The 27,702-nt window shown below is 51.9% G+C and overlaps 1 protein-coding gene across 2 annotated transcripts in view; it reads right to left on the bottom strand.

The window, feature by feature from the left end:
* Nucleotides 1-646: 646 nt before the first annotated feature.
* Clip2 (CAP-Gly domain containing linker protein 2) overlaps nucleotides 647-27,702 on the bottom strand; it is a 61,157-nt gene continuing 34,101 nt past the window's right edge. Inside the window, exons 7-17 of one of the 2 annotated variants that reach the window (XM_057764778.1) lie at nucleotides 25,759-25,862; nucleotides 21,504-21,564; nucleotides 15,912-16,016; nucleotides 13,715-14,629; nucleotides 11,702-11,759; nucleotides 10,128-10,211; nucleotides 7,636-7,792; nucleotides 5,579-5,738; nucleotides 3,831-4,013; nucleotides 3,420-3,482; nucleotides 647-1,938 (exon numbers count right to left, since the gene is read on the bottom strand). In XM_057764778.1, the coding sequence (XP_057620761.1) occupies nucleotides 1,927-1,938; nucleotides 3,420-3,482; nucleotides 3,831-4,013; nucleotides 5,579-5,738; nucleotides 7,636-7,792; nucleotides 10,128-10,211; nucleotides 11,702-11,759; nucleotides 13,715-14,629; nucleotides 15,912-16,016; nucleotides 21,504-21,564; nucleotides 25,759-25,862 (1,902 nt within the window). In that variant the 3' untranslated portion in view covers nucleotides 647-1,926. The remainder of the gene's footprint in view (nucleotides 1,939-3,419; nucleotides 3,483-3,830; nucleotides 4,014-5,578; nucleotides 5,739-7,635; nucleotides 7,793-10,127; nucleotides 10,212-11,701; nucleotides 11,760-13,714; nucleotides 14,630-15,911; nucleotides 16,017-21,503; nucleotides 21,565-25,758; nucleotides 25,863-27,702) is intronic. The other variant, XM_057764779.1, reaches the window with a different exon arrangement.

Genomic DNA, 27,702 nt, shown 5'->3' with positions numbered 1-27,702 from the left:
TCTCGTCAAATACGTCATCCTATAGCTTGCTTTGGTCACGGTGCTCTGTCACAACAACAGAAAAGGAACTAGGACAGGACCATGTCTGTGGGGCATCTTCTTAACAAATGGTATGGGAAGATCTAGCTTCCTGGGGACAGGGTCACCCCTGGGCAGGTAATCTTGGTGTGTAGAAGAAAGCAGGCTGAGCAAACCGCGGGGAACAAGCCACCAAGCAGCACGGCTCCATGGCTTCCGCCCCAGGTCCTGCCCTGATTCTCAGCGGTGGACCATGATGTGAAACCGTAAGCTGCAAGGAGCCCTTTTCTCCCCAAACTGCTCATAGTGTTTTATTACAGCAATAGAAAACCTATGATACCTGCAGACTTAAAAAACATGCTTGTGTATGTGCACATGTCTGTACTCCTGTGCATGAGTGTATTGCGTGAGCATGCACACACACTCAGGTACACGTGTGCACACTTGGAGGTCAGGGGACAAACTCGGGTGTTACTCCTTAGGGACACGGTCCACCTCCTTTAAATCTAGCCCCTAGAAAGCACCCCCCCACACCTCCACTGACCCTTCACAGTTGAGAGGCGAGTTAGAACCCACTCCTGTCCCCAGGGTGTCCAAGACAGAAGCAGGCGACAGCCGGAGTCCTGTACCTCAGTTACAAGCTTTATTGTCCGAACACGGACTGCCACACTTCCACAATTCCACTGGGGGAGGGGTGGGGAGGGGACGGCTGAGCCACAGTCGTGTGGTCACACCGGGTAGGCTGAGGGGCCTTCAAAGGCCAGTGCTTGTGAGGAAATGGCTTCTTGCACACCTCCCAGGTGCAAGCCCACTCCGGGGTGGGGCTCAGCCCCTTTTGGTCCCTACTGCGGGAGCCTTTGGCTATTAGTTCCTCATCCGCGAGCTGCCCGATTGTGCTGAAAAGAGCAATGTTTGGCTCTGCAGTTAGGCCACTAAAGCGTCAACTCTAGGCTCTAGGCTGCTTGTTGTTAAAGGCGAGTGCTACCCAAAGCAGAAAGGAGGGTGGAGATGCTAATTCGACTCCTCCCGACAGGCGAGCGTGAGCGCCACCTGCTGGTCCCCAGGGGTGCTCGCGGAGGCCACCTAGGCCATCCTTATAACTTATCATAGTGGTAACCCACTGTGGTCCCACCCTGGAAAGACAGGAACAGGGCCCTCTGTGGGTTGCTGGGGTCTTTGGAGTAACATGGCAGGGGGTTCCCAGATCGATTTCTCTCCCCCCAGCAAAACGCCATGCGAATGCTTTGTTTAAAGAGTTTTGTACCTGTTCTAGCTTGACTCCAAGCCCCAAGCCACGCCTGGCTCAAGGTCAGGAGGGGAGGAAGAAGGTCTGCGTGCTCACCTAATACTGTAGCTGTCTGCTCAATGCTTTCTGGGCAGCAAGTGGGGTAAGTATGCATACTAGCCTGGTGTTGAGGAAGGAGGAGCCTGTCGATCCCCAAATCTCCCCTGGCTAAAGAGGCCCAAGAGACCTTGTACCAATGTGTAAATGAGTCAAGAATGCCCTTCCTAGTTTCTGAAGACTGAAGCCCTTCTCAGTGTGTAGGTGTCCAAGCAGGGGCCCTGCACCACTCCTCAGAGGCCTGCAAGGGACCTGGGGACACCAGAAAGGAAGGGAGGCAGGCGGGTACCCAGGTGCCCAGACAAGACTCAGAGCAGCCTGCTGTAGCCAAGAGAGGTTGTCTGGGGCCAGGCCCAGCTGTACCGCGCTCTGTGGAAGGCCGTGTCTGTGGGAGCCTCCTGGTCCGGCAGGGGGTTCAAGTGGGAACTGTCCACAGCGGCGAGGACAATACAAACACAGTCTCATCTCCAAAGAGACAGTTCTGGCTCCCGCCTGGAGGTGGAGCCGCAGGTGGGAAGCCCGGCAGGGCTCTGACGGGAACGGGGCCGGTTCATGGCGTCCCTGGGTCAGTGTTTGTCCTAGAGAGAACAAGGGTTTGATCATCAACAGTCTTGAGGGATGGATGGGCAGACGAGGGAGGGACAAGGGGGAAGAGAGCATGCAGGGTAGGGGGAACACCATGTGCCAAGGCCCTGTGGCAGGAAAAGCCTGGATTCTATAAGGAGACCCAAGAACCTTTGTGGAGAACGGATCTCAAGAAATAAGAAGCAAGCTGGGTTATGGCGGCATTCTCGAAAAACCAAACAAATAAATAAGTTAAATTATATAAAAAAAGGAAAGAAACACGAAGCAGACCCCAAACTTCAATCTCCACTTCTGGAAGTGATGAGAACCATATTTCTTACAAGGTTTCTGGAAAAGCAAACCCTCACGTGGTCTAGACAACAGCTCCCAGGGTGGCAGCTGATCTACCACCCCAACACTGCATGCTGCGCTGCCCTCGGCTACTTGGTGAGGGACAGCCTTCAAGGTCCTCGTTCCCAAGCCCGACCCTTGTTAAATGCGGAAGGTCAAGGAGTAAGCTGAGTCTGTCTTCATTCCAGCCTCACCTGCCCGGGTCACAAAACGACCTGGGGACAAAGATGCTCCCAGACCAGGGGCTAAGTCCATCATGGGTGCTTGCAATCTGGGTGAATAAAGGTGAGGAACTGGAACACTCTGTCTTCCAGAACCAAGGGCTGGGGATGTGGTTAGCAGTAGAGGCCCTGCCTAGAATCCCCAGTGAGGGGCTGGGGTGTGGCTCAGTGGTAGAGCACCTGCCTAGAATCCCCCAGTGAGGGGCTGGGGTGTGGCTCAGAGGTAGAGCAGCCACCTAGAATTCCCCAATGAGGGGCTGGGGTGTGGTCAATACTAAGGCCCTGGTTCTATTCCCAGAACCACAGGAAAAACAAAAAACAAGCCGGGCGGTGGTGGCGCACGCCTTTAATCCCAGCACTCGGGAGGCAGAGGCAGGCGGATCTCTGTGAGTTCGAGACCAGCCTGGTCTACAAGAGCTAGCTCCAGGACAGGCTCCAAAACCACAGAGAGGGCTGGAGAGATGGCTCAGAGGTTAAGAGCGTTGCCTGCTCTTCCAAAGGTTCTGAGTTCAATTCCCAGCAACCACATGGTGGCTCACAACCATATGTAATGGGGTCTGGTGCCCTCTTCTGGCCTGTAGGCATACACACAAACAGAATATTGTATACATAATAAATAAATAAATAAATAAATAAATAAATAAATAAATAAATGTATTTAAAAAAAAAAAAACCAAACCACAGAGAAACCCTGTCTCGAAAAACCAAAAAAAAAAAAAAAAAAAGCAGAACCATTCCTGGATGGGATAGACTAGTACCAGAATCTTCCTAGGCAAGCAACCCCCTGCTGTTACAGGGCACACACACACACACACACACACACACACACACACACTTCTTGTTCCTTGTAGTTAATGACTTCCACAAGTTTTTTCAGCGGCCTGCTGGCTTGGGCGACCTAGAGAGACTGCTGGCGCACTTACCTCCTGTTTGTGGGCCTTGTCTGGCTGGTGGATACCGTTGGCAGAACCGGAATTGCTGATGGTCTGTGAGGGAGGGGAGTGAGGGATGGAGAGGTGGAGGCACCACTGAGCAGTTGGCCAGGATGCAGTTCCACATGTAACCACAAGGGGGAGCGGGGTCCCCAGTGGGACCAACCAGGCTCAGAGTCAAAGCCTTGTAGCTGGGGTCTCCCAGGACAGAACTGCTTGCTTCCTTTTCAGATTTAGGTTCTTAGGATGGGACCACCCTCCTCAGACTGGGGGGGGGGCTTCCAATGTTGGGTCACTCTCCTGTGTCAGACTGGGGTCCCCAGGATGGAGCTGCCTCCCATTTGGGACTGGGGTTCTCGGACTCGGCCACCCTCCCGGCTGCAGCCCCGGATGCGTGCTCACCGGAGTCCTGTCTGAGCCCCTCAGAGCCTCCACCAGCCTCTCCACCTGTTGGGCCTGGTCCAGTGCGTCCCGCAGGGCATCCTCCGTGCTCACCAACTGGTGCTGCAGTCGCAGTAGCTCGGGCGCTGACGCTGGGTCAATGAGGGAGTAGCGTCTCTGCTCCGACAGGGACTTCTCCTTGTCCTGGAAGAGTGGAGGTGCGGGCACATGACCTGCCTGTGTGGGTGCTAACTGGTCCCACCTCCCTTTTGAGTCGAGCCTGGGTTTTACAGGGACCTCCCTTATAACGTCTCCAAGCCCTAGACTCTAAGACCTCCCTCCCCAGCCTTACCCGAGCTGCCCCTTCCAACTTCCATAGACTCCGCTACACCCAGTACTCCTCTCTCACCCCCAAATCCATGAAATGCTCCTCCCATCCATCCCCGGCCCCTTACACGTGTCTCTTCTCTCCTCGCCACGATTTATGACGGTCAGCGTCCACATACTCCACTCTGTCCTCCCATCAAAACATCCTCCCAAGATGCACCTGGCGGGCCCAGCCTCCCCACTCCTCTGCCCCCAGCCTGAGACTTCCGGCCAAGCTCTGAGCATCTATGCAAACCTCACTGTCTCTTCAGTACTCAGTCGCTTCATATGAATTCCAGCTTATCACTGTTTTTTCCCAGAAGGACCAGGGCTGGTCGGTCAGCCTGGAGCGCCAGGGTACAAATACGAACTCCCCTCTACCTGTACCTCATATGGAAAGTCCACCAGCATAGGCTCCTCCTCCCTCCTGTGTCACAGAGCCACATAGGCCACAAGTACCCTGACACCTAAGCAAGCTGGACACAGGACCTGAATGCTGTCAGGGCAGCTGGGCCCGACAGCCGCCATTTCTAAGACCCATGAAACCAGACGAACCCCATATGTCTAAAGAGCTCCTTTCTTTGTTTCCTGCGACAGGGGCTCATGTAGACCAGGCTGGCACAGAGCTTGCTATGTAGCTGAGGATGACCTTGAACGACACCTCCCCAATACGGGATCACAATCATAGGCCACCCCATTCGGTTTTATATAGTGCTGGGGATAGAACCCAGGACTTCAAGCACCGAACATCCCCAGCTCCCTGAATGTTCTTTACTGTTCCACCTTCCTCTCTACCCTGTGGATTCCTCCAGGGCCAGAACTGGCAGATCTAATCCCTGTACTCCGAAGTGCGGGGGTAAAGAAGATCCCACCCTCCTTGGTCTACCCAATCTATAGGCCAAAGATGGCCAGAGATGGCCGGGGATCAAGTTTGCTGAAACATCAATCAAAAAGGGAGGGGGGTGTCCTAATTCTGCCCTGTGCTGCCATCCCCACCCAGGACAACTCAGCTTGAAGTCAAGTCATTTTTACTGAAGAAACTCCAGCATCCCTGACTCCAAACCTCTCAAGAGACGGCCTGCAGCCAGCCCCACACAGCACTGAACAAGGAGCCCAGCCCCTGGTTTCTGGTTGCTTACCTCATGGCACGGATGTTTTCCTGCCCTCCACACATGAATGACTTTTGCACGTCTGGCTCTGGTCAGACCAGGCTGTGTGTATGGGTGTGTGAGCATCTCTAGCTATGATGTACAAAAGGGGGCTACTAGGGACCGTCCGTATACTATGTGCTTGGGATCCCAGAGAACTGGATTTCCAGCCCCCTCTGTAACTCTGGGAGGCCACTGTGGGGCTCCTTGGCCCGGCAACCCCTTAGCCTGACCACACCCTTTGCCTGCACGTACCAGCCCCGTCAGTTTTTCACGCAGGCTCCGGATGTCATCCTTCAGTTTTTGTTCCTTTATCCGCCATTCTGCCTTGTGCACCTCGCGGCTCAGGTCTCTCTCGGGCCCTGGGGAGTGGCGATTGGCTTCTAACAGCAACACCCTCAGCTCATTCAGACTCCTGGGTGGGCAGACAGTCAGAGAACCAGGGCTTCAGCGGGGCACCTCACCTCCACAATGCAGTCTAAGCCAGGTGCCTGGAGGCCCGGTACCACCAGGGGGCGCCAGTCGCAGGCAATGGTGCATCAGAGACAAGCGCCAAGGAGAATGCCACACCCAAGAGGGGCAGCCTTTGGATACAGGATGATCAAGAGGACTTGGCTGTTCTTAGAGTTTTGCTTGTTTGTTTGTTTTTTTTAAGAAGATTTATTTGTTTTTATTTTATGTGGAAGAGTGTTTGGTCTTCATGTATGTCTGTGGACCATGTGCATACTTGGTGACCCCAGGGGCCAGAAGATCATATTGGATCCCTCTGGAATTGGAGGTACAGATGTTTGGAGCCACCATGTAGGTGCTGGGAAGCAAACAGGGATCATCTAGAAAACGGCCATCTCCCCAGTCTCAAAGCTTTTGTTCCTGTTTTGTTTTGACACAGAGTCTCATGTAGCCCGGGCTGGCCTCCAATTCTTTATGTAGCACCTTGAATTTCTGACCCTCCTGCCTTCCCCTCCCAGATTTGATAACCACAGCCACGGGCCATTATGTCTGGTGTATGAGGTGCTGGGCATGGAAACCAGTCAGGATTGCTACCAATGGAGTCACATCCCTTAGCCCTTAGATTCCCTTAGCCCCACAGTAATCTCTTGAATATCGGAATCACATGTGACACCATTGTGCTGGGTGTTACCAATCTGGGGTTAGAAGTAAATGAGAAAAGTATTCCAAAGCCAGAGGAGGGCTGGTGAGATGGCTCAGTGGGTAAAGGCACTTGCCGCCAAATTTGAGGACCTCGGCTCAATCCCCTGGGGCCCACACAGTGGAAGGAGAGATCTAACAACTCCTGCCGGTTGCCTTCTGGACTTCACACACATTCTGTGGCACACACAACCTCCCATAGGCAAATCAAATAAATAAATAAATGCAATTTAAAAAAAGGAAACAGGGGCCAGGCAGTGGTGGCACACGCCTATAATTCCAGCACTTGGGAGGCAGAGGCAGACAGATCTCTGTGAGGTTGAAGCCAGCCTGGTCTACAGAATGAATTCCAGGACAGCCAAGGCTACACAGAGAGAAACCCTGTCTTGGAAAAAAAAAAAAAAAAGGAACAAAACAAATGACAAACCTGAAAAACAGTTTGCTGCTTACATTACATGGGGAGCTGAGGCAGGAGGATTAGGGGCTGGAGAGATCACTCAGTGGTTAGAGCACCTATTACTCCCGCAAAGAGCCGAGTTCCATTCCCAGCACGCGTGTGTCAGCTCACAAGCATCTGTTACCTCAGTTTCCTGGGATCTGATGTCCTCTTCTGGCCTCTGTGAGCATCAGGCACCCACGGGGTACACAGACATACATGCAGGCAAAACACTCACATAAAGTAAAGACATCTATTAAAACAGCCAGGTGGTGGTGGCGGCACACCCCTTTGATCTCAGCACTCTAGAGGCAGAGACAGGTGGATCTCTGTGAGTTCTAAGCCAGCCTGGTCTACAGAGTAAGATCCAGGACAGCCAGAACTACACAGAGAAAACCTTTGTTTGTTTGTTTATTTATTTATTTACTATGTGTACAGCATTCCTTCCATGTGTGCCCGCAAGCCAGAAGGGGGCGCCAGGTCTCACTATAGATGGCTGTGAGCCACCATGTGGTTGCTGGGAATTGAACTCAGGACTCTCTGGAAGAGCAGTCAGTGCTCTTAACCATTGAGCCATCTCTCCAGACCCAGAGAAAACCTTTGTGAAAAAAATAAAAAACAAAAAACATAAAAAAGAAAGAAAACAAATTAAGAAGAAAGGAAGGAAGAAGGAAGAAAAGCAACAGTCTTTGCAGCCTCACTGAAACTGAACGAGCCACTCACTCACCGCTCCTTCCGCAGCAACTCTTGGCTAATGTGAACCAGCTGGCCTGAGGCATCATGGGTCTTCCGAGACACAGCCTCCAGCTCTGCCTCTAGACGCCTCTTCTCCTTCAGGACAGAGTCCATCTTTTTCTCTCCTGATTTGCACTTGTTCTCCAGGGCTGGGGAAAGTCACAGAGAAAGGAGAAAGTTCAGACACAAATGGGAACTGGGGTTGTGGCTCAGTGGGTAGAGTGCTGGCTCCAGCACATCAGAGGCCCTGAGTTCGAGTCCCGGCACTGCCTACACTGGAGTGTAGGGTACACTGGCCTATGATGCAAACACTTCAGAGGTGGAAACAGGAAGACGATCAGGAATTCAAGGCCAGTCTGGGAAAACCAGGGTTTCAGGAGACTGTCCCCCCCATCTCAAACACCAATGCGAGACTGGTCTAGCCAGAGTGGTCACCCTAAGATGCAGGCGGTGCTAAACATTGTGCACAGGTTTATAATTCCAACACTGGTGAGGCTGAGGTAGGAGGATCACTGTGAATTCAAAGCCATAGTGGTTACATAGTGAGTTTCAGACTAGCCTAGGATAGAAAGACCCCGTCCCACACAACAACAAGAGTAGTCAAGGCCTCGCAAGCATGGCACCCTGGGTCCATCCCCAGCACCACTTAAACCAGGCATGGAAGCACACATGGGTCACCTCAGCACCTGGGGGCAGAAGGAGGGTAAGCAGTTCAAGGCCACTCTCAGCTTCATTGGAAATTCAGGATCTGCTGTGACTATATGAGACTCTGCCTCAAAAAAAGAAAGGAAAGAAAAGAAAGGGGGGGTGCTGGAGAGATGGCTCAGAGGTTAAGAGCACTGACTGTTCTTCCAGAGGTTCTGAGTTCAATTCCCAGCAACCACATGACGGCTCACAACCATCTGTAATGAGATCTGGTGCCCTCTTCTGGCCTACAGGGACACATGCAGGCAGAACACTGTATACATAATCAATAAATAAATCTTAAAAAAAAAAAAAGAAAAGAAAGGAAGAAAGGGAAGAGAGAAGGAAGAAAGAAAGAGGGAGGTAGCGTCCAAGTTAGTACTGACTCCCAACTGGACACAGTCTAGAGTCAACCAAAAAGAGCACTGCAACTGAGTAACTCTCTTTATCAGGCTGGTCTGTGGGTCTGTGAATATGTATTCTTCTGATTGTTAATTGATACAAGTGGGCCTAGCCCACTGTGGGCAGCACCATTCCCTGGACAGGTGGTTCAGCCCACTGTGGGCAGCACCATTCCCTAGACAGATAGTTCAGCCCACTGCGGGCAGCACCATTCACTGGACAGGTGGTTCAGCCCACTGTGGGCAGCACTATTCCCTAGACAGATAGTTCAGCCCACTGTGGGCAGCACCATTCCCTAGACAGATAGTTCAGCCCACTGTGGGCAGTACCATTCACTGGACAGGTGGTCCTGGGCTGTATCACAAAGCTAACAACACACAAGGCATCTACCAAGCCAGCAAGCAACTTTCCTGTGGTTTCTACTTTACGCTCCTGCTTGAGTTTCTGTCCTGACTTCCTTCAGTGATAGACTGTGACCTGAAAAGCCCAGCTCACCCAAGCCAGCATCCCTGGCTCTGTGGGGTGGGGATGTATGGCAGGTCACTACGGCTGTTTTCACACAGCTATCCAGACAAGGGAAAAGCTGAGGCTATTGGGAGAGTCTACAGTCCAATTACCCTTCTCAAGACCTGTGAGGCCAGGTAAATGTAACCAGGACTGGAAGAAAAGGGGGGTGGGAACCAGGCCCTGGGAGTTAGCAGCGGGGTGTTCCTAGAGCAATGCCAAGGGCACTCTGAACCAGTGAGTTCCACAGTCAGAATTCCAGACTTCCGATCTCTCCCAGGCCCTTTGTATACTTTGCTTATGGCTGTGGCCCAGAATCTATATTTTATTTCATTTCTTTTATATTTTATTTAAGACTGTTTTATGTAGCCCAGGCTAGCCCCAAAATTTCAACGCAGCCTTGAACGTCCTGATCCTCCTGCCTCTACCTCCTGAGTGCTGGGATTGTAGGTGTGTAGCACCATGCCAGGTTTCTTTTTTCTTTTTTTCTTTTTCTTTGGTTTTCTCTGTAGCTTTGGTGCCCATCCCGGAACTACGTCTTGTAGACCAGGCTGGCCTAGAACTCACAGAGATCCACCTGCCTCTGCCTCCCGAGTGCTGGGATCAAAGGCGTGCGCCACCACCGCCCGGCTCCATGCCAGGTTTCTTGCAGTCCATCCTACCTCTCCTGGGGACTAGGGGCTGCGTGGAAGAGGCCTGGGAGACTCAAGTCTTCAAGAAGGCCATGGACAAGACCTGGTGGGTCCTAGGGGCATGAACTCAGTTCCACATATGTGATTGCTCAGCAGAGCCCAGGTATAGCTCTCAAGGAGACAGCCCAGCCCAGCTGGACTTCAGAGCCACAGAGCCAACCTCCACTAAGCCCCAATATCTGCCCTAGGGAGGGAGACTTACCACTTACTTGGGCCCTGAGCATGTCCATCTGGGATGTCAAGGCTGCCACCTCTTTGTCCCTCTTGTTCAGTTTGTCCTGCAGGCCTAAAAGAGGAAGAAAAGACAGGGACCCATGAATACCCAAGGGTCACTAGTGTGGGCAAGGGGTGACTCTCCTAGGGGTCACACGCTTGTGTCAAAGATCTCTTCTCACCGCCTGAGTCACCCACTCAGAGGAAGATGACCCAACAGCCTGTGGTTCAGGGAACATGAATCTCCATCTCCTTGGCTTCCTCAAGCCAAAAGAGTCGAACTAGTGAAATAAAGATGGCGGCTGTAGAACTATCACGACAATCCTGTACGGGACTGCTTCCCAAACCACCAGGAAGATGTGTTGGAGCATATGGACGGTTCTCAAGTTCGTCTGTTTATCACCTAGCTCTTTTGCATAGCCCAGGCTGGCCTCAAATGTACGACACAGCTGAGGATAACCTTGAACTCCTCATTCTCTTGCTTCCACTTCCAAAGGATCACAGACACACATCACCATGCTGTTTTATGTGGTGGTGGGGGCAGAACCAGGGCTGCACACATGTCAGGCAAGCCCCCCACTGAGCCACACCCTCAGCTGCAACATATACCTACCTACTTTTCTTGAAATAGCATCCTGATGCATAGCCCAGGGTTTCTCTTTAGCTTTGGGGCCTATCCTGGAACTAGCTCTTGTAGACCAGGCTGGCCTGGAACTCACAGAGATCCACCTGCCTCTGTCTCCCGAGTGCTGGAATTAAAAGTGTTCACCACCACTGCCTGGCACAATTGTTTTTTGAGACAGGGTCTCCACATGTAATCCATGCTAGCCTTGAATTCATGGCGGCCTTGCCTCAGCCTCCCTAATGCTGGGATTGTAAGTGTGTGCCACCGTGCCTGGCTAGTTTACATCTAATTTTTAAAAGATAAGGTAAAAACCAAACAAGTGACAAGGGGCAGCAGTAGGCAGAGAGGCTTCTGCCGTCTGCAATCCCACCTTACGTACTGAACCCCAGCTTTCCAGAGTGAACCGTCACCAAGGTTAGCGAGGCTCACCACAGGGAGGCCGATGCTCCGCGAGTCACAATTCTAGCATACGTCCTCCAGTTTCCCACCTCTGTATATCCCAGACATGGACGGGTCCTTCAGTTCTTGTTTACAAATTCCACTTATTTATCTTATTGTGTAGATGTGTGTGTGTGTGTGCGCGCGCGCAGACGCGCACCACAGCTCACAGGTGGAGCAACTTGCAGGCCAGAGAGCAACCTGCAAAAGTTGATTCTCTCCTGCCAACCACGTGCCAGCCAGGGAATCGAACCTCACGCCTCAGGCTTGGCGGCCAGTGTCCTTACCTGCAGGGCCACCTCACAGGCCCATGGGAAGGCGGTTTATGAGACACCGAGACACCTGTTCCTTTCCTGGTTCTGTGACGACCTCCCCTGGAGGGGTGGCTGCACACAGCAGGTGGCTCAGTGAGGAGCTGCTGACAGACCTTGTGACTGAGCTCCAAGGGGGCCTCCAGCGGTCTTTCCACAAAGCCTGGATTCCTGCCCAAGGCTACTCACCCTCCACAGTCTCTTTCATGCGAATCTTCTCCTCGGAAAGGTCATTGGGCTCGATCACCTGAAAGGACAGATCAGTAAGAGGACACACTTGCTACCTTACCTAGGACGGTTCTTACACCTCAACTTGTGAGAAGAAACCTTGGGGATGCAGGGACCCAGTATGCCAGCAGAGGGCGCAGACATACTTGGATTCTTCTGAGAAAAGAAAAGCCCAGGTTGGCTTCCATGTCCCTTGAAGGATTCCCCTGCAGCCCCAGATCCACTATTTTGGAGAGTGAGGAACAGAGGATGGACCTTAGAACCTTTTCCATATTAGGCAGGTGCTCTAACTAAGCCACACCCCAGCCCCTCACTGGGAGATTCTAGGCAGGGGCTCTACCACTGAGCCACACCCCAGCCCCTCACTGGGGGATTCTAGGCAGGGGCTCTACCACTGAGCCACACCCCAGCCCCTCACTGGGGGATTCTAGGCAGGGGCTCTACAGCCCATCCCCAACTCTTAAATTTTTCATTTCCACCATTGACTCATTAGGTTGTATAAACTGGCTTTCGACTCACTCTGTAGCCTCAAACTTGTGACCCTCCTACCTCAGTCTCCTCAAGTATTATGTATTGGTCTGGTGTGAATAGCTCCTTGATTAAACAGGTTTATTACAATAAATAGGTGCCTCTTGTCTTGAGATCTGCCTTGGCAATCTTTCCAGTCATCCCTAGGAACCCGTCTTGATGCTCCAGTCGTAAAATAAGCACTGAATGCATACAGCAGAGCCCAGGGCTGCCTCCTCCAGGGACGCCCTTACACTGCTTATTAAATAGGAAACTCGGGGGGCTGGAGAGATGGCTCAGTGGTTAAGAGCATTGCCTGCTCTTCCAAAGGTCCTGAGTTCAATTCCCAGCAACCACATGGTGGCTCACAACCATCTGTAAAGAGGTCTGGCGCCCTCTTCTGGCCTTCAGGCATACACACAGACAGAATATTATATACATAATAAATAAATAAATAAATAAATAAATAAATAAATAAATATAAAAAAAGAACATTATATTTAAATAAATAAATAGGAAACTCGGAGCCAAGGAAAAAAAAGCTGATTGAAAAAGAAAAATTGGGGATCTGGGTAGATGATTCAGTTGGTAAAGTACTTCCCTTGAAATCAGGAGTGCTTGAGTTTGGGACCCAGAAGCCACATAAAAAAACCTGGGCACAGCCGGGTATGGTGACACACACTTTCAATCCCACCCCTGGGAAGTAGAGGCCTGCCGGTACTAGGTGGCCAGCCAGCTAGCCTAGCCTACCTCAGGTGTTCCAGGCCAGGTAAAACGGGTCAAAACCAAAGTAGATAGCAGCCAAGGTTGGCCTCTGGCCTCCACACACGCACACATGTGTATGTGTACACACATGAGCGTGCACACAGAGACACATATCAGCAAAGTGGAATATGGTGGCTCGCATCTGTAAGCATGGCTCTTGAGAGGTAAAGGCAGAGGATCGGGAACTTAGGGTTTTCCTCAGCCACAGACGAGTTGGTAAGTTTGAGGCTAGCCTGAGACAAACAAATAAATAAGGAATGTCTTTCCCTGGGAGAAAGGTACAGACAACTGATTCCCTAAACGGCACACTGCAGAGAGAGACCGTGCCTGTCTATTAAGAACCAAACAGGGAAGCCGGGCGGTGGTGGCGCACGCCTTTAATCCCAGCACTTGGGAGGCAGAGGCAAGCGGATCTCTGTGAGTTCGAGGCCAGCCTGGTCTAGAAGAGCTGGATCCAGGACAGGAACCAAAAAGCTACGGAGAAACCCTGTCTCGGAAAAAAAAAAAAAAACCAAACAGGGTCATCTCAGACCACACTGCTCCCAGTGATCACCATGGCTCTGAGGGAGATGAAAAGGCCCCCTTTGAACCCCCTTTGGGCTAGCTCTGGGCACAAGGGAAATGCTCCCCACGCAGCACACAGAGGCCCCACCTTCCCAGCCCTTCCCCATCTGAGCCCCACAGGAGCAGAGAGCAGCCTACATGGCTGTGCTGGGCAGAGCACAGGGACTCGACGGCTTGGAGTCTATTCTCAGCCACCAGAAGCTTTTCCCGCAGCCGCTCTCCCTCCCTCTGCAGCGTCTCGTAATCCACTATCTTCTTCTCGGCCAGGGAGATCTGTTCTTTGAGGAACTCGATGACCCGATTCTGGCCACGGAACTCCAGGTCCAGTCCCTCCAGCTCCTGCGCGCGCAGCTGGGCATCGCGGCACTGGTCCTGCACCTCCTGGAGCTCCAGCCTGTGCTGGCTGGCCTGCTCCTCCAGTTGTGCCCTCCAGTGCTGCTGCAGCCCCGCCAACTCCTCCTGAGCCTCCTGCAGTTTCTGCCGCAGGCCCTCCTTCTCCTTCCCGAGCATGGCTGTCTCCAAGTCATGCTTGGCCTGCAGGTTGCCTAACTCCAGCTGGTGTTCCATCTTGATGCCCTCCACCAGTGCCTTCAGCTCCCCGATCTCCTTCTGCTGAGCGCCGGGGCCAGAGTTCAGCGTGGCTTTCAGGTCCTCCAGGGACTTCTGGTGATCAGAGGCCAGGGAGTCCAGCTTGGATTTCCAGTTGTCCATGAGTCCCATGTTCTCGCTGGTGGCCTGCTGAACCTTGGCCTTGAGGTCTGCCACCTCCTGTGCGTACTTCTCGTTGGCCGCCCGGAGCTTGTCCACCTCAGCCTGGTAAGTCTTCAGCATCTTCTCGTACTTGTCCTGGAGCAGGGTGCTGTCTCTCTGGTGCTCCTTGCTAGCTGACAGCAGCCGCTCTCGCAGCCGCAGGGTCTCGGCGGCCTCAGGGTGGTCCTGGGGTGGTGGGCCCGATTGCAGGAGACACTGCTGCAGCTCTTCGATTTCACCGCGCCGCAGGCTCAGCTCCTCTTCTAACTGCAGCACCCGAGACTTCTCGGCCACTGTGGTGAGCTAGCGTGAGGGAAAGGGAGACGGGTCAGTGGCCCAGGCTGAGTGTAGTAGACACACACAAGCCCTGACGGAGGGGAGTCAGATGACAGGAAAGTGCCTATTCCTACCTAGGTACTGGCTACTGGACCCCGAATGATAGGGTGAACCACAAAGCCTTGTTGCTCAGGTGACTTAGAACCCATCAGTGCATGAGAGAAGTTTGAGGTTAGAACTTTCTAGAAGCCAATGCTATAGGTGCATGCCTGCCTCAGCAATCTTCCTGCCTCGGCTTTCCAAATGCTGGGATTGCAGGTATGTGCCATTCTGCCCAGCTGGAGAAACTTTCTCTGACTTGCAGTCTGGCTGAGCCTGTCTAGAGGGCGCTAATCCATCTAGTGAGTTTCTCCGCACACAATATTCTGGCACACAAAGCGCATAGGGCATATGATCACCAGGCAATGGAGGCAATGGCCAGAGTGCACACAAATGTGTCTCCAGCCACCCACGTGCCCTGCATGGTGCTATGGCCACCAAGCAGAAACAGGGCCCTCGCCTCAAGCCTGTCTGTAAGGAAGTTTCCTGATCAATGCTTGCTGTTTGGTCAAACTCCTCCCTGCAGAGCTATAGCTGGGTTGCACAGCTGTACGGACACATGTACAGTGCACGTAAACAGGTGTGGAAGGGCCAGCTGGGTCTCGAGTGTGGGACACAGAACCACACCCTAGGATTGACAGGACCACTGTCCCAAATGCACCTTCTCAGGGCCTCCCTGACACACTTATGGCTATGTTCAGACTTGGAGACTGACATAGTTCCATTCTTTGGGGATATCCCAACGTATGAAAACCCCACTGCTTGAGCCCCAGAGATCCTCCAGGTTGGCCCTCTGCAGCCACCCTAAGACTCTCTGGGCTAGAGCATCCTGTATCTGCATTGCTATCTCTGACCTCCGAGGCAGCATGGACAAGGAAGCCCGTGTCCACCTGAGACCGCTAAGACCACTCCCAGGAGGCTTCTTTGTCGCGATGGACAGGGAGGAAGATTCAGGAGAAGGTCTCAGAGAGATGCCTTGGCTCAAGGAGTCATGAACTTGGGAGCAATCCCAGAGGACCAATACCCCCTTCCCAAAGAGCCACAGCGAGCCTGACTCAAATCTCAACTTCCGTCCCAGAGGGGAGCACGGAAGGAAATTCTAAAAAGGGAAAGCGGCCATCACGATGGCTGAGGAAATGATAACAGGCAAGGGGGTTATCGAGGGGCCAGGGTGACGGCCAGGTGGGTGGCGGTGGCGGGCGCGTTTTACCCTGTTATCCGCTAATTCTCTGAGCAGCCGCTCGGCCTGCGCCTTCTCCAATAGCAGGCTCTGCTCCAACTCCCCAATGCGCGCGTGCTCCAGCTGGGTCTGGGTCTGCTCCACCCAGGGGGGGGAGAGGGATGGCAGGGCAGACAAGGAAGGCAGGGGTGTGGGGAGGAGGGCACGGGGAACAGGAAGCCGGAGAAAGAAAGAACGGGAGAGAGAGAGAAAAGGAGAAGGAGAAAGAGAGAAAGAAAGGAGGCGTCATCTTCAGCGAACAAGACTGTGAAAATAGATCAATGAGCCGGAATCTCTTGGGGGGAAGAGAGAGAAGATCTCAGAAGTGGGGTGCGTGGGGGGCTGGGTGCCCTCCCCTCATGGTAACATAGCCGTGATTATATTCAAAGCAGAGGAGGCTGTGGGAACCATCCCTTGCCAGCCTCTGCCGATGCCGTGGCAATGGCTTCCCGAATTTTCTCTCCTGACTCTCAAGTCCTGCCCTTTCCTGCTGCTGCTCTGGGAGCCTGTGGGCTTCTTTAAGGGGCTTCTCCCTCCCCACCCCAAGGCAGGGTTTCTCTGTGTAACAGTCCTGGCTGTCCTGGAACCCACTTTGTAGACTATAGGCCGGCCTCAAATGCACAGAGTTCCGCCTGCCTCTAAGTCCCGGGATCAAACAAGTGTGCCACCACCACACAGCCTTTTCTTTCTTTTTTGCTAATTACATTTTATTTATTCATTTAGTGCATGCGTGTGCGCGTGTGCGTGCGTGCACATGTACACACATGCCACAGTGCACACGAGGGCAGTTTGAGGATAAATTGAGGGAGTCAGTTCTCGCCTTCTACCATGTGGGTCCCAGGGATCAAACTCAGGCTGTCAGTTTGGCAGCAAGCCCCTTTACCTGCTGGGCCCTCTTGCCAGCCCTTCCTGTCGTCTTGTCAACTCTGGCTGGCCTTAAATGCCCTACGTAGACCTCGAGCTCAACGACTCTCCACACGCCTCTGCCTCTTGAGTGCTGGGACTAAAGGTGCACACCACTGCACTTGTTTTCTTTTTGGTCTTTCGAAGCAGGGTTTTGCTACACGGCCAATCAAGTGCTGTCTTTACATGTAGGCATTGCCTTCACTTTCGGCTTCAAGTCTTAGCTATAGCATCCTCAGAGAGGATGAAATAATGATTCCAGGACTTTAAGACACCCACACCTGTATTCAAGGGGGAAAACCTAACAGCTCAGGGTTTCCCAAATCATCTTGACTTTGCTGTGTAGTTTAGTTTGCTTGTTTGGTTGGTTTTTGGAGACAGGGGGTCACTATGTTGTCAAGGCTCACCCCTCACTTCCCAAGTATGAAAACTGTACCAAGCCCAGCTTGGTTTAGAACTCAGTATGTAATCTAGAATGCCCTTGAAGCTACAATCCTTCTGCCTCAGCCTTCCTACTGCTGGGATAATAGGTACCCGCCAGCGGTGATCCCTGCCTAACAGAACTCACGCCATCTTGATTCTCCTCAGCAGACCTCCTGGGTGGGGACTGGGCTAACACCCACTGCCCTTCCCGGAGCCTAGCTTGGCTGGCGTCCCTCCCCCTCCTCCTCGTTCCCCAGGCTCTGCAGAGGATGCCTGGTCTCTGTGAAGTACAAGGGCACTTTTGTCCCCCTCTTTACAACACCCGTTTCATTTGAGAACAAAGCACGACATTCTCTGGGTGGCACAGGGTTGGCATTCGGGTGGCCCGTGATGGATCTTTGCAAGTCAGTGGGGAGGTGGGAAGGACACGCACCCTGGGGTACTCCTAGGAGACCAGAATAGAAACCAGGTTTGTCTGGGGAGAGTGGGGAGGGTGCAATTCACCCTTAGGGAAACACAGGTTAAAGCGACATCTCCCCCACCCCCACAACCCTGCAGCAGTCTGAAGGGGTGGGCGGGGCTTAGACATCAGGGATAATATTCAGATGCCAGGAAGAAGTGGCCGGCCACAGAGACTGGAAGATTGGAACCTAATACCAACCACTCAGGAAAGGAAGGGGGAGAGGGAGGCCTAACAAGCAATAATGAGCTTAGTCTCGAGGACAGTAAAGGATGGGGTGACCTGGCCCAAGGGGATCAAGTGTTCTCTTTAGGACAGGGTTCAGGCTTTCAATTTTGACTTTGGTGTGTGTGTGTGTGTGTGTGTGTGTGTGTTGACTCTGGAGCTCCCTGGCTAGGCCAGCCAGCTTGTCTCCAGGAACCCTGTCTCTAGCTCCTCAGCCACGGGGTTAGACATGCGCCATGCCCGTTTCTAAGGAGCACACTAGGGATCCAAACTCAAGCTCTCTGTTGATTGTCCTCATCGTGGGCCCCTAACTAGGGGGTCCTACACAGGTGTTCTGCTGAGTCATGCCCCCAATGTCCCTAGGCCCCTCCAATATGGGTTTCTAGGCGCCCCGTTATCCACTGCTGAGCCAAACCTCCAGGCCTTGGTTTTGATTTAGTCTTTTTTCTATTTATGTATTTATTTCCATGTGTGTACGTGTATCGCCTGCGTGTACGTATAATACCTTGTATGTGCAGTGTCCTTGGAGGCTAGAAGGCATCAGACACCCTGGAACTGGAGTTACAGATGGTTGTGAGCCACCATGTGGGTGCTGGGAGCAGAATTCAGGTCCTCTGCAATAACAGCAAGTTACCTTAACCACAAGTCATCTCTGTGGTGCCAGATTTTTTTTCTGTTTTTGTTTTTTTTTTTGTTTTTTTTTTTTTTATTTTTTAAATATTTATTTATTATTTATACAATATTCTGTCTGTCCGTGTGTCTGCAGGCCAGAGGAGGGCACCAGACCTCATTACAGATGGTTGTGAGCCACCATGTGGTTGCCGGGAATTGAACTCAGGACCTTTGGAAGAGCAGGCAATGCTCTTAACCACTGAGCCATCTCTCCGGCCCCCTGTTTTTGTTTTTTTGAGACAGGGTTTCTCTATGTAGCCCTGGCCATCCTGGAAATCACTGTATAGAAGCAGGCTGGCCTCTAACTCACAGATATCCACTTGCCTCTGCCTCCTGAGTGCTGGGATTAAAGGTGTGCACTGCCACCACCCAGCTAGTTTTGATTTTTTTCAAAAAAAAATTTTAAAAAGTGTGTGTGTGTGTGTGTGTGTGTGTGTGTTCATGTAGGTCCCCCATGGAGCTCAGAAGATGGCGCTACAACCCTTGGAGCTGGTGATAAGGAGGCTGGGAGCCACTGGGAACCGAACCCCAGGTTCTCTGGAAGTGTAGCGAGTGCTCTTAACCACTGAGTCATCTCTAAAGCCCCTGGGTTTGCCTTTTAAGACGGGTGGGGAAAGCAGCATGGATACAAGCCTTCAATCCTGATGTTTGCAGGCTGAGGCCATCTTGAAAAAACCCAAACCAAACCAAGTGTGTGTGGGGATAAGTTGGACATTAGCACGGTTCACATTCTGGTTGCTCTAGATATCATCACAATTTAGTCTTCAGAGTAAAAAAATCAAAACTGGATGCCACAGCCCTTCTGGCTAAACTGGCTGTATCACTGTTTGTCCTGTCCCTCTTCCTCGATGCCCGCGCCAGACTACTGGCAGTCCTGCGACCAACCAGATTCTCTCCAGGGGATAACTGGGTGGTAATGTCTGGCAGGCTGGAACAGGAAGCAGATGTAGTAAGAGACCAGACAGACAGGCAGCAGACAGACCAGCTGACCAGGGTCACCAAGGGTCTGCTAGTACCTGGCACCACCCTGGCTGGCTCCAGTTCCTTGAACTGCTGGCCTGGGGCAGCGTGATGTGTGCATTTCCCTGCCTGAGCCTCTGTTGATGGGAGCAGGTGGAGGAGGCTCAGATCTGGCAGCCCCTGCACCCCACAAGCCCACCCATCTGTCCTCTGCAGGGGGGCTCCTGCCCGTCAGATAAGCCAGACACAACCACCTGTCCTGTCCCTTTGTAACAAAAACATAATCATAACGGCTTCAGGCTGGCTAAGGATGAAGGTCTTTTCCCTTTCTCCTTCGTTCCTTCCTTTCTTCCTTCTTCTTTCTCTCCCTCTCTTCCTTCTTGGGTCTCATTTATCCATTTATCCCAGGTTGCCCTCAAACCCAGAGCAAGCTGAGGTTGGCCCTGAACTCCTGACCTCCTGCTTCTACTTCCTAAGGCCTAGGATTACAGGTGTGTGCCACCATGTCCAATTTTTATCATTGTTTAAAAGACAGGGTCATACTATATCATCCTGCCTGTCTTAGAGCAGACTGGACTACAGACCAGACCAGCCTTGAATTTGTCATGTAGCCAAAGATGACTGCAATGCTTATTCCCCGGCCTCTACCTCCCTATGCTAGGATTACTGGCATGTGCTACCATGCTGTGATTTGAATCCCAGGCCTCACAGATGCTAGATATGCACTCTACAGAATGGGTTACAGCTCCAGCTCCTTTTTACTGTTTTCCTGACAGGGTCTTGCTAAGAAGCGCAGACTGATTTGGACTTGGTATGTAGACTAGGCTAGCCCTGAACTTGCAATCGTCCTTCTCAGCTGCCCTAGAAAGCTAGGGTGCCACCAAGCCCCGGCCAATCTGGAACCCAGAAATGACCTATGGCTGGGCCTTCTAAGGTCCTTCAGGGACCTGGGAATTAGTTCCGCATGCAGACCACTGGGTCTCAGCTGCATTTAAACAAACCCCACAGGAATGGGCACTTGTGCCTGACGACCTGTAATGGACTTCGGCTATGGAGGAAGCCCAGGGCTGCCAAAGGGAAGTGGCTTCCGGAGGCCGGATGGGCCAGAGGCATTGCAGACCCACTTGGCCGCTCCAGGAGTTCTACCTTTTTCCTTTCCAAGGGAACATCGGGAGACATAACAGAAAAGGTGGCCAGGGGTGGCCTCCTGACCCCAGAGGTCTCTCCAGGCCTCAGTGGCAGGGCTAGGTGTCCTTGAATGGACCTAAGGCCCCTAGTCCCTCACTCAGCACAGTGTGTTTACTGATTAGGGATGATCCCGGCTGTGTCCGCACCATGTATACAGGTGGCAAAATGGAGAGGGTACAGAACGAACCAGAACCCAGCAATCGCCATCTCTGCTGCCCACACCTGTTAGCTGGTTACAGCACTGGGGCAGTCTCCACTTTCTTGAGCTCTGGTGCTTTTTTCCCCCTTCATGTAGCCCAGGCTAGCCTTAAACTCACTAGCTAGCTGAGGATGACCTTGAACTCAGCTCCTGAGTGCTAGGCAAGCACTCTGCCAACGGAAACACGGCCCCAGCAGGCATCTGTAAATTCTGTGATCCCAACTGTTCCTTCTAGCCAGGCCTGTGTCTATGACCCCGGGAGTCCAGCTCCTATGTTGTTAGGTAAAGTCCTAAAACGTCAGTGACCTCATCTGTCCCTTCAACCAACAGTGCAGTGTCCCCTGAATTCCTGGAACACAGCTATGCCCACTTCTAATACCAGATGTCCTAAGGCCGCCCCTCCTCTACTCTTCCACTGAGAGGGCCTTTGACTCCGAGTCACCCAGGCCTCTCCAAGGAGGTCTAGGCTTGCTGCCTGAATGCTAAGGTCATTTCCCATGGCAAGGACTGGTCCTACAGTGCCAAGTGAGCGGAGGAGGACAGCATCCGTTACCTCTAGGTCTCCTTTGGTGATGGATTCTTCTTCCACCCGGAACTGCAGGTCCTCCACCTTCCTGTAGGCAGGAAAAGAGGCAGAGGTGGGCTTTTGCAGCCAAGGACATAATGTGCACGCACAAGTGTGCACACACACATACACGCGCACACACGCACACATATACACACTCACGCATGCACACATGTGCACATACACTCACATACACACACGCACACATGTGCACGCACAAAGACAAGTGGATATGCATCAGGCCAGCTATGAAGACGGAAACATCAGAAGATCTCAGGAAGCAATCTTGAACTTCAGAAGAGTCTGTCCCCATATAGCCACTAACTACATTGAATCCTGTAGTTGAGGAGGGACAGAACCTTCTGGAAGCCTACTGCACTGAATACAAGCCTCCTTCCTCTCAAGATGTCCACGAAAAACAGAGGACAATAGTCTGAACCAGCTGTGGTGGAGCACAGCACTGGGAGGTCAAGGCAGGAGGTTTGGGAGTTAAGAGGCCAGCCTGAGTTACAAAGTGAGACCTTGCCTCAAAACACCAAATCAGGGCTGGGCGGTGATGGCACACACCTTTAATCCCAGCGCTGGGGAGGCAGAGGCAGGTGATCTCAGTGAATTTAAGGCCAGCCTGGTCTACAGAGCTAGTTCTAGGACAGCCAGGACTGTTACACATAGAAACCCTGTATTGAAAAACAAAACAAATCCAAAAAACAAAACAAAACAAAACAAAAAAAAACTCCAGAAAAATAAAAACAAAGCTGGGCTGGGCAGTGGTGGCACACACCTTTAATCCTAGCACTCAGGAGGCAGAGGCAGGCGGATCTCTGTGAGTTCGAGGCCAGCCTAGTCTACAAGCGCTAGTTCCAGAATAGGTTCCGAAGCTACAGAGAAATCCTGTCTCAAATAAATAAACAAACAAACACATAAATAAATAAAAAACAACAACAAAGAACCCATGCCAACTCAGGACCATGGTCCTCTCTCAGCAAAGAGGATGAGGGAGGCCAGGAGACTTCCTATTCGCAAACTCTACTCTCATCCTCCAAGTTGAGAGCTGAGGTCCCAGCATGCATTTCCTGGGCTTCCACTGATGGAGAAGTTCCCCAGGACCCCACTGCGGGAGTCAGGGGCTCCCTTCAGGGGACACATGTTCACCTGTACACACACAAAATGAGCACAGAGCAGGACACAGCACTAGCTCATACCACCACTGGGTGACTGAGGCCACAAAGTGATGCTACACAATGCTGGGAGCCGCATGGAGACCCTTGGTGAACACAGCCCTCACGATGCCTTATTTTGAATGAAGTGAGCTTGGACATAGCTTATGTATCTGAGTGTAGGAAGCCATGGCTTGATGGTGTGTGTGTGTGTGCACGCACATGTGTGCGTGTACATGCCCAGAGGGCAGAGGCCAGAAGAGGGCATCGGGTGTTCTGTTCTGCCACTGCCTGCCTTAGTCCCTTGAGACAGGGTCTCTCACTGAACCTGAAGCTAGACTGGCAGTCAGAAATCCCTAAGGATCCTCGTGGCTCTGCCCATCCCTCCAACAGCAGGGTTACAAGCATAAGCAGCCGTACCAGCTTTCCATGAGTGCTGGGGATTTGAACTCGGGTCTTCACGTTTGTAATGAAAGCGTTCTTCCCCGCTGAGCCACGGCCCTGGGACTCCATCAGGGGGACATTCTCTAGCACTCTCCTCTGTCTCGTCCTTCTGCTGGGTTCTCAGTGTTGTTGTTTTGGTTTGTCTGAGACAAGGCCTTACTATGTAGCCCTGTCTAGCCTGAAGCTCGCTAGCTAGTTAGGCTTGGCCTTGACCTCACAGAGACCTGCCTGCCTCTGCCTCCCCTGTGCTTTTCAAAGGTGCCTGGCTCACCTTTCGAGGCAGAGGCTCTCACTGAACCTGGTGGTACTAACAGGACAGACTGGCCAGGGGGCTCCGTCTTTGTATAGAAAATGCAAGGGTTAAAAACGTGTGTGACCATGCCTGTCTCTCTCTCTCTCTCTCTCTCTTTTTTTTTATGGTTTTTCGAGACAGGGTTTCTCTGTGGTTTTTTGGAGCCTGTCCTGGAACTAGCTCTTGTAGACCAGGCTGGTCTCGAACTCACAGAGATCCGCCTGCCTCTGCCTCACAAGTGCTGGGATTAAAGGCGTGCGCCACCACCGCCCGGCTGACCATGCCTGTCTTATAGCTAGGGATCTGAATCCCGGCCTTTCCGTAGCAGGCGCTTTACCAAGTGAGCCATCTCCCAGCCCCCACCTCAGGATGCTTTAAAAGACTTTTTTTTTTTCTGGCATGAGATGCATCACCATGGGAACCAGATGTGTGGGCCAGAGGACCATCTCATGCAGATATAAATAAACCCTCATTTCCCCCCAGTGAGACTGTAACTGCAGGACTTGGCAGAACGCCCCAAACAGATGCCAATGGGGGTGTCAGGACTGGGGGCTGCTGCCAGCATGGGGGAAGGAAGGGCCATACAGACAGAAATTGTCATCTTTTGGGAAGGAGGAGACAGGATCAGCCCTACATCCCAGCAGGAGACCCAGGAAGAAGACAGGCCCTGTGTCTCTGGTTGGGGCTGATGGGCAAAGTCTGTATCTTTCTATGGGTCTCTGAGTCTGCATTAGCGTGCTCACGTCCTCCACGTCGGTTAAGGGCTTTTCTAGGGAACCGGGAGTTGGGGGAACTTCTGCTCCATCCTTGGGACAATCTCAAAAATTGATGTTATGGGCCAGCAAGATGGCTCAGTGAGTAAAGGTGCTTGCCGCAAAGCCTGGTGATCTGAGTTCAATACCCAGGACTCACACAGTGAAAGGAACTAATGTCCACAGGTTGTTCGCCAATGTTCATACATGTGCACACACACAGCACACACACACACACTTTTTTTTTGAGACAAATTTCTCAGTGTAGCCCTGACTAGACCTAGAATTTACTCTGTAGACCGGCTGGTCTCTAACTCATAGAGATCCACCTGCCTCTATTGGGATTAAAGGCATGCACCACCACCACGCGGATTCAAGTTTTTTTTTTTTTGGTTTTTCGAGACAGGGTTTCTCTGTAGCTTTGGTGGTGCCTGTCCCGGAACTAACTCTTGTAGACCAGGATGGCCTCGAACTCCCAAAAATTCGCCTGCCTCTGCTTCCCGAGTATTTTTTTTTTTTAAATATTTATTTGTTTATTATGTATACAATATTCTATCTGTGTGTATGCCTGCAGGCCAGAAGAGGGCACCAGACCTCATTACAGATGGTTGTGAGCCACCATGTGGTTGCTGGGAATTGAACTCAGGACCTTTGGAAGAGCAGGCAATGCTCTTAACCTCTGAGCCATCTCTCCAGCCCCCCCGAGTATTTTTTAAAAGAACCCAAGGCCACAATTCCTGCCTAGTGATGAAAGCCAGGCTTCCGCAGGTTCAACAGGCAACCCTCTCACTAAGCTCCAGCTCCTTCTGAGGGCTTTAGATAACATCTTGCTACATAGCTCAACCTGATATGAAATCTGCTATACATACAGTCCAAGCTATCCTCAAACTGTCAGCAATCCTCCTGCTTCAGTCTCCCTAGTGTTGGGCTTATAAATGTGAACCATCATACCTGGTTCAAGCCCTTGCTGTTAAAAAAAAAAAAAAAATTATTAGCTCTCTTTCTGAGACAGGGTCTTTTTTTTTTTTTTTGGTTTTTCGAGACAGGGTTTCTCTGTGGCTTTGGAGCCTGTCCTGGAACTAGCTCTTGTAGACCAGGCTGGCCTCGAACTCCCAGAGATCCGCCTGCCTCTGCCTCCCGAGTGCTGGGATTAAAGGCGTGCGCCACCGCCGCCCGGCTTTGAGACAGGGTCTTATGTAGCCCAGGCTGGTCTCAGACTCAGTATGTAGCTGATCAGGACCCTGAACTCCTGATCCTCCCTTTCTACCTTCTGAATGTCAAAATTACAGGCATCTAATACCACTCTCAGTTCATGTGGCTTTGTGTACGCTAGACAAACATGCTACCAACTGAGCTACATTCCCAACCACATTTTTTTTTGTTTGTTTGCTTTTTTATTTTAAGGTTGTTGCGCTAGGTTGCCCAGGTAGTCCAGGCTAGGCTGGAACTACTGATCCACCTACTTCAGCTCCCAAGTACTAGGATTACAGACAGGCCTATGCTGTCCTCACACCCGACACCCCCTTCTTCTCCCCCTCCCCCTTTTCACTGGGCTCAGAAATGACTGCACTCTGGCCCAGCAGGTGCCCAGGACATACCTCCTCTCCTCCTCCAGCTGATTGGACAGGTCCACTTTCTCTTTCCTCACGTTATCCACCAGCAACCGTGCCCGCTGCAGCTTCTCCTCGGCTTCTGCAACATACTGACCCAAAGCAAGGCCAGGATAGGGTCAAGTCAATTCCAGCCTTCTCCCGGGGACAGGTCAGAAGCAGGGGAGGGTGCAGGAGAGGAGGCCCACGCTTCCTGTCCCCTGTTGGCCCCAACCAGGCAGGGATAGTGAACCAGACATGAAGAGAGAAGGCCCAGCAGGGAAGGAAGCAGAGGGCCCACAGTGTGTGTGTGTGTGTGAGTGTGTGTGTACCCTAGGATCCTCCGAACATATAGATGGGGTTGGCTTTGAGATAGCTGGATTTTTTGTTTTGTTTTGATTACTACTGGGGATCAAACCCAGAGCCTTGTATAGGCTAGGCAAGTGCTCTAATGCTAAGCCACGCCCCTGATCCCTCACTAGGGTCTCTAGACGAGTACTCTACTACTAAACATCCCAACACTGCTACGACTGTATTAATCCAAGCCCCCAACACCCGGAGAAGGACAAAGAGAAGGACAAGCTAGCTCACAAATGGGCACAGGGGACCCAGAGCAGGACCTCACGCAGCAGACAGACATTAAAGTCGGGTGTGACGGTGCAGCCCTGTGGTCGCAACCCTTGGGGAGGGAAGGAGTTTGAGTTCGGCTAGCCTGTGCTACAAAGTAAGACTGTTTCAAGAAAAAGGGGGAAAAAAAGCAGGAATCTGGGAAATTTGGCTCCGTGGTGGAACATAGGCCTAGCATGCATAAACCCTGAGGCTGGAGCTCTATTGTTGCAAAAATACATTCATACAAACATCAGAAAAAAGGTTAGGATAAGTAACAATAAACCCTAGGCTGAGGGTAAGAGGCTCTCTCTGAAATATATTCCACAGACGTGTGTGCCCCAAAGCATTACTTGACACATGAGCAGTCCTACCCTAGAGATGACCATTTCAGTTAGGAATCTGGACACAGCGTGGCGGATGTCAACAGACGTAATTCTGTGTGTGTGTGATGCTGAGGGTGGAACTTAAGGCTGTACACACGAGACAAGCGATCAACCACTGAGCTACACACACCTCAACCCCACTACCTCAACTATCACCAAAGCAGAGGAAGAAGGGGAAGGGGGAAGAAAGAAAAATGGCTCTGTGGGTACAGACGCCAAGTCTGGTGGCCAGAGTTCAATCCACAGTGTCCACATGACGGACGGAGAGAACGGACACCCCCCAGTTGTCCTCTGACCTCCACATGTGCACTGTGGCACGCATAACGCGCTCTCAAAAAACAAATAAATTAAAATGTACCAAAAAGTTTTTTTTTTTTAAAGATTTATTTATTATACATACAGTGTTTTGCCTGCATGGTCACCTTCACGCCAGATGAGGGCGCCAGATCTCATTTCAGGTGGTTGTGAGCCACCATGTGGGTGCTGGGAATTGAACTCAGGACTTCTAGAAGAGCAGCCAGTACTCTTAACCTCTGAGCCATCTCTCCAGCCCCCCAAAAAGCTTTTAAAAAAAGAGAAAAACTGGTCAGTCAGTGTTGGTGCACACTTTTAATCCCAGCACTTGAAAGGCAGAGGCTGGTGAATCTCTGAATTTGAGACCAGCCTGGTCTATAGACTGAGATCCAGGACAGTTAGGGGTACACAGAGAAACCATGTCTTGTAAAACAAAAACAAAAGAGGGAGAGAAATTCAGCCAGGTATGGTGGTTCACACCTGTAATTCCAGCACCTGGGAGGAGGGGGCAGGAATGCAAAGAGTTTGAGGCTAGCCTGAATAACAGGGTGAGCTCCAGGCCAGCCTGGGCTACAAAGGGAGACTCCTGTGTCTAAAAAAACAGCAAAACCAGAAAAGTCTCCTCCGACCTAGAAAACACTGGTATGAGTACTAAAAGCACGAAGCA

The sequence above is a fragment of the Chionomys nivalis genome, chromosome 3, assembly GCF_950005125.1.
Source record: "Chionomys nivalis chromosome 3, mChiNiv1.1, whole genome shotgun sequence".
Classification (NCBI taxonomy): Eukaryota; Metazoa; Chordata; class Mammalia; order Rodentia; family Cricetidae; genus Chionomys; species Chionomys nivalis.
This window is presented reverse-complemented; position numbering and strand designations above follow the sequence as displayed.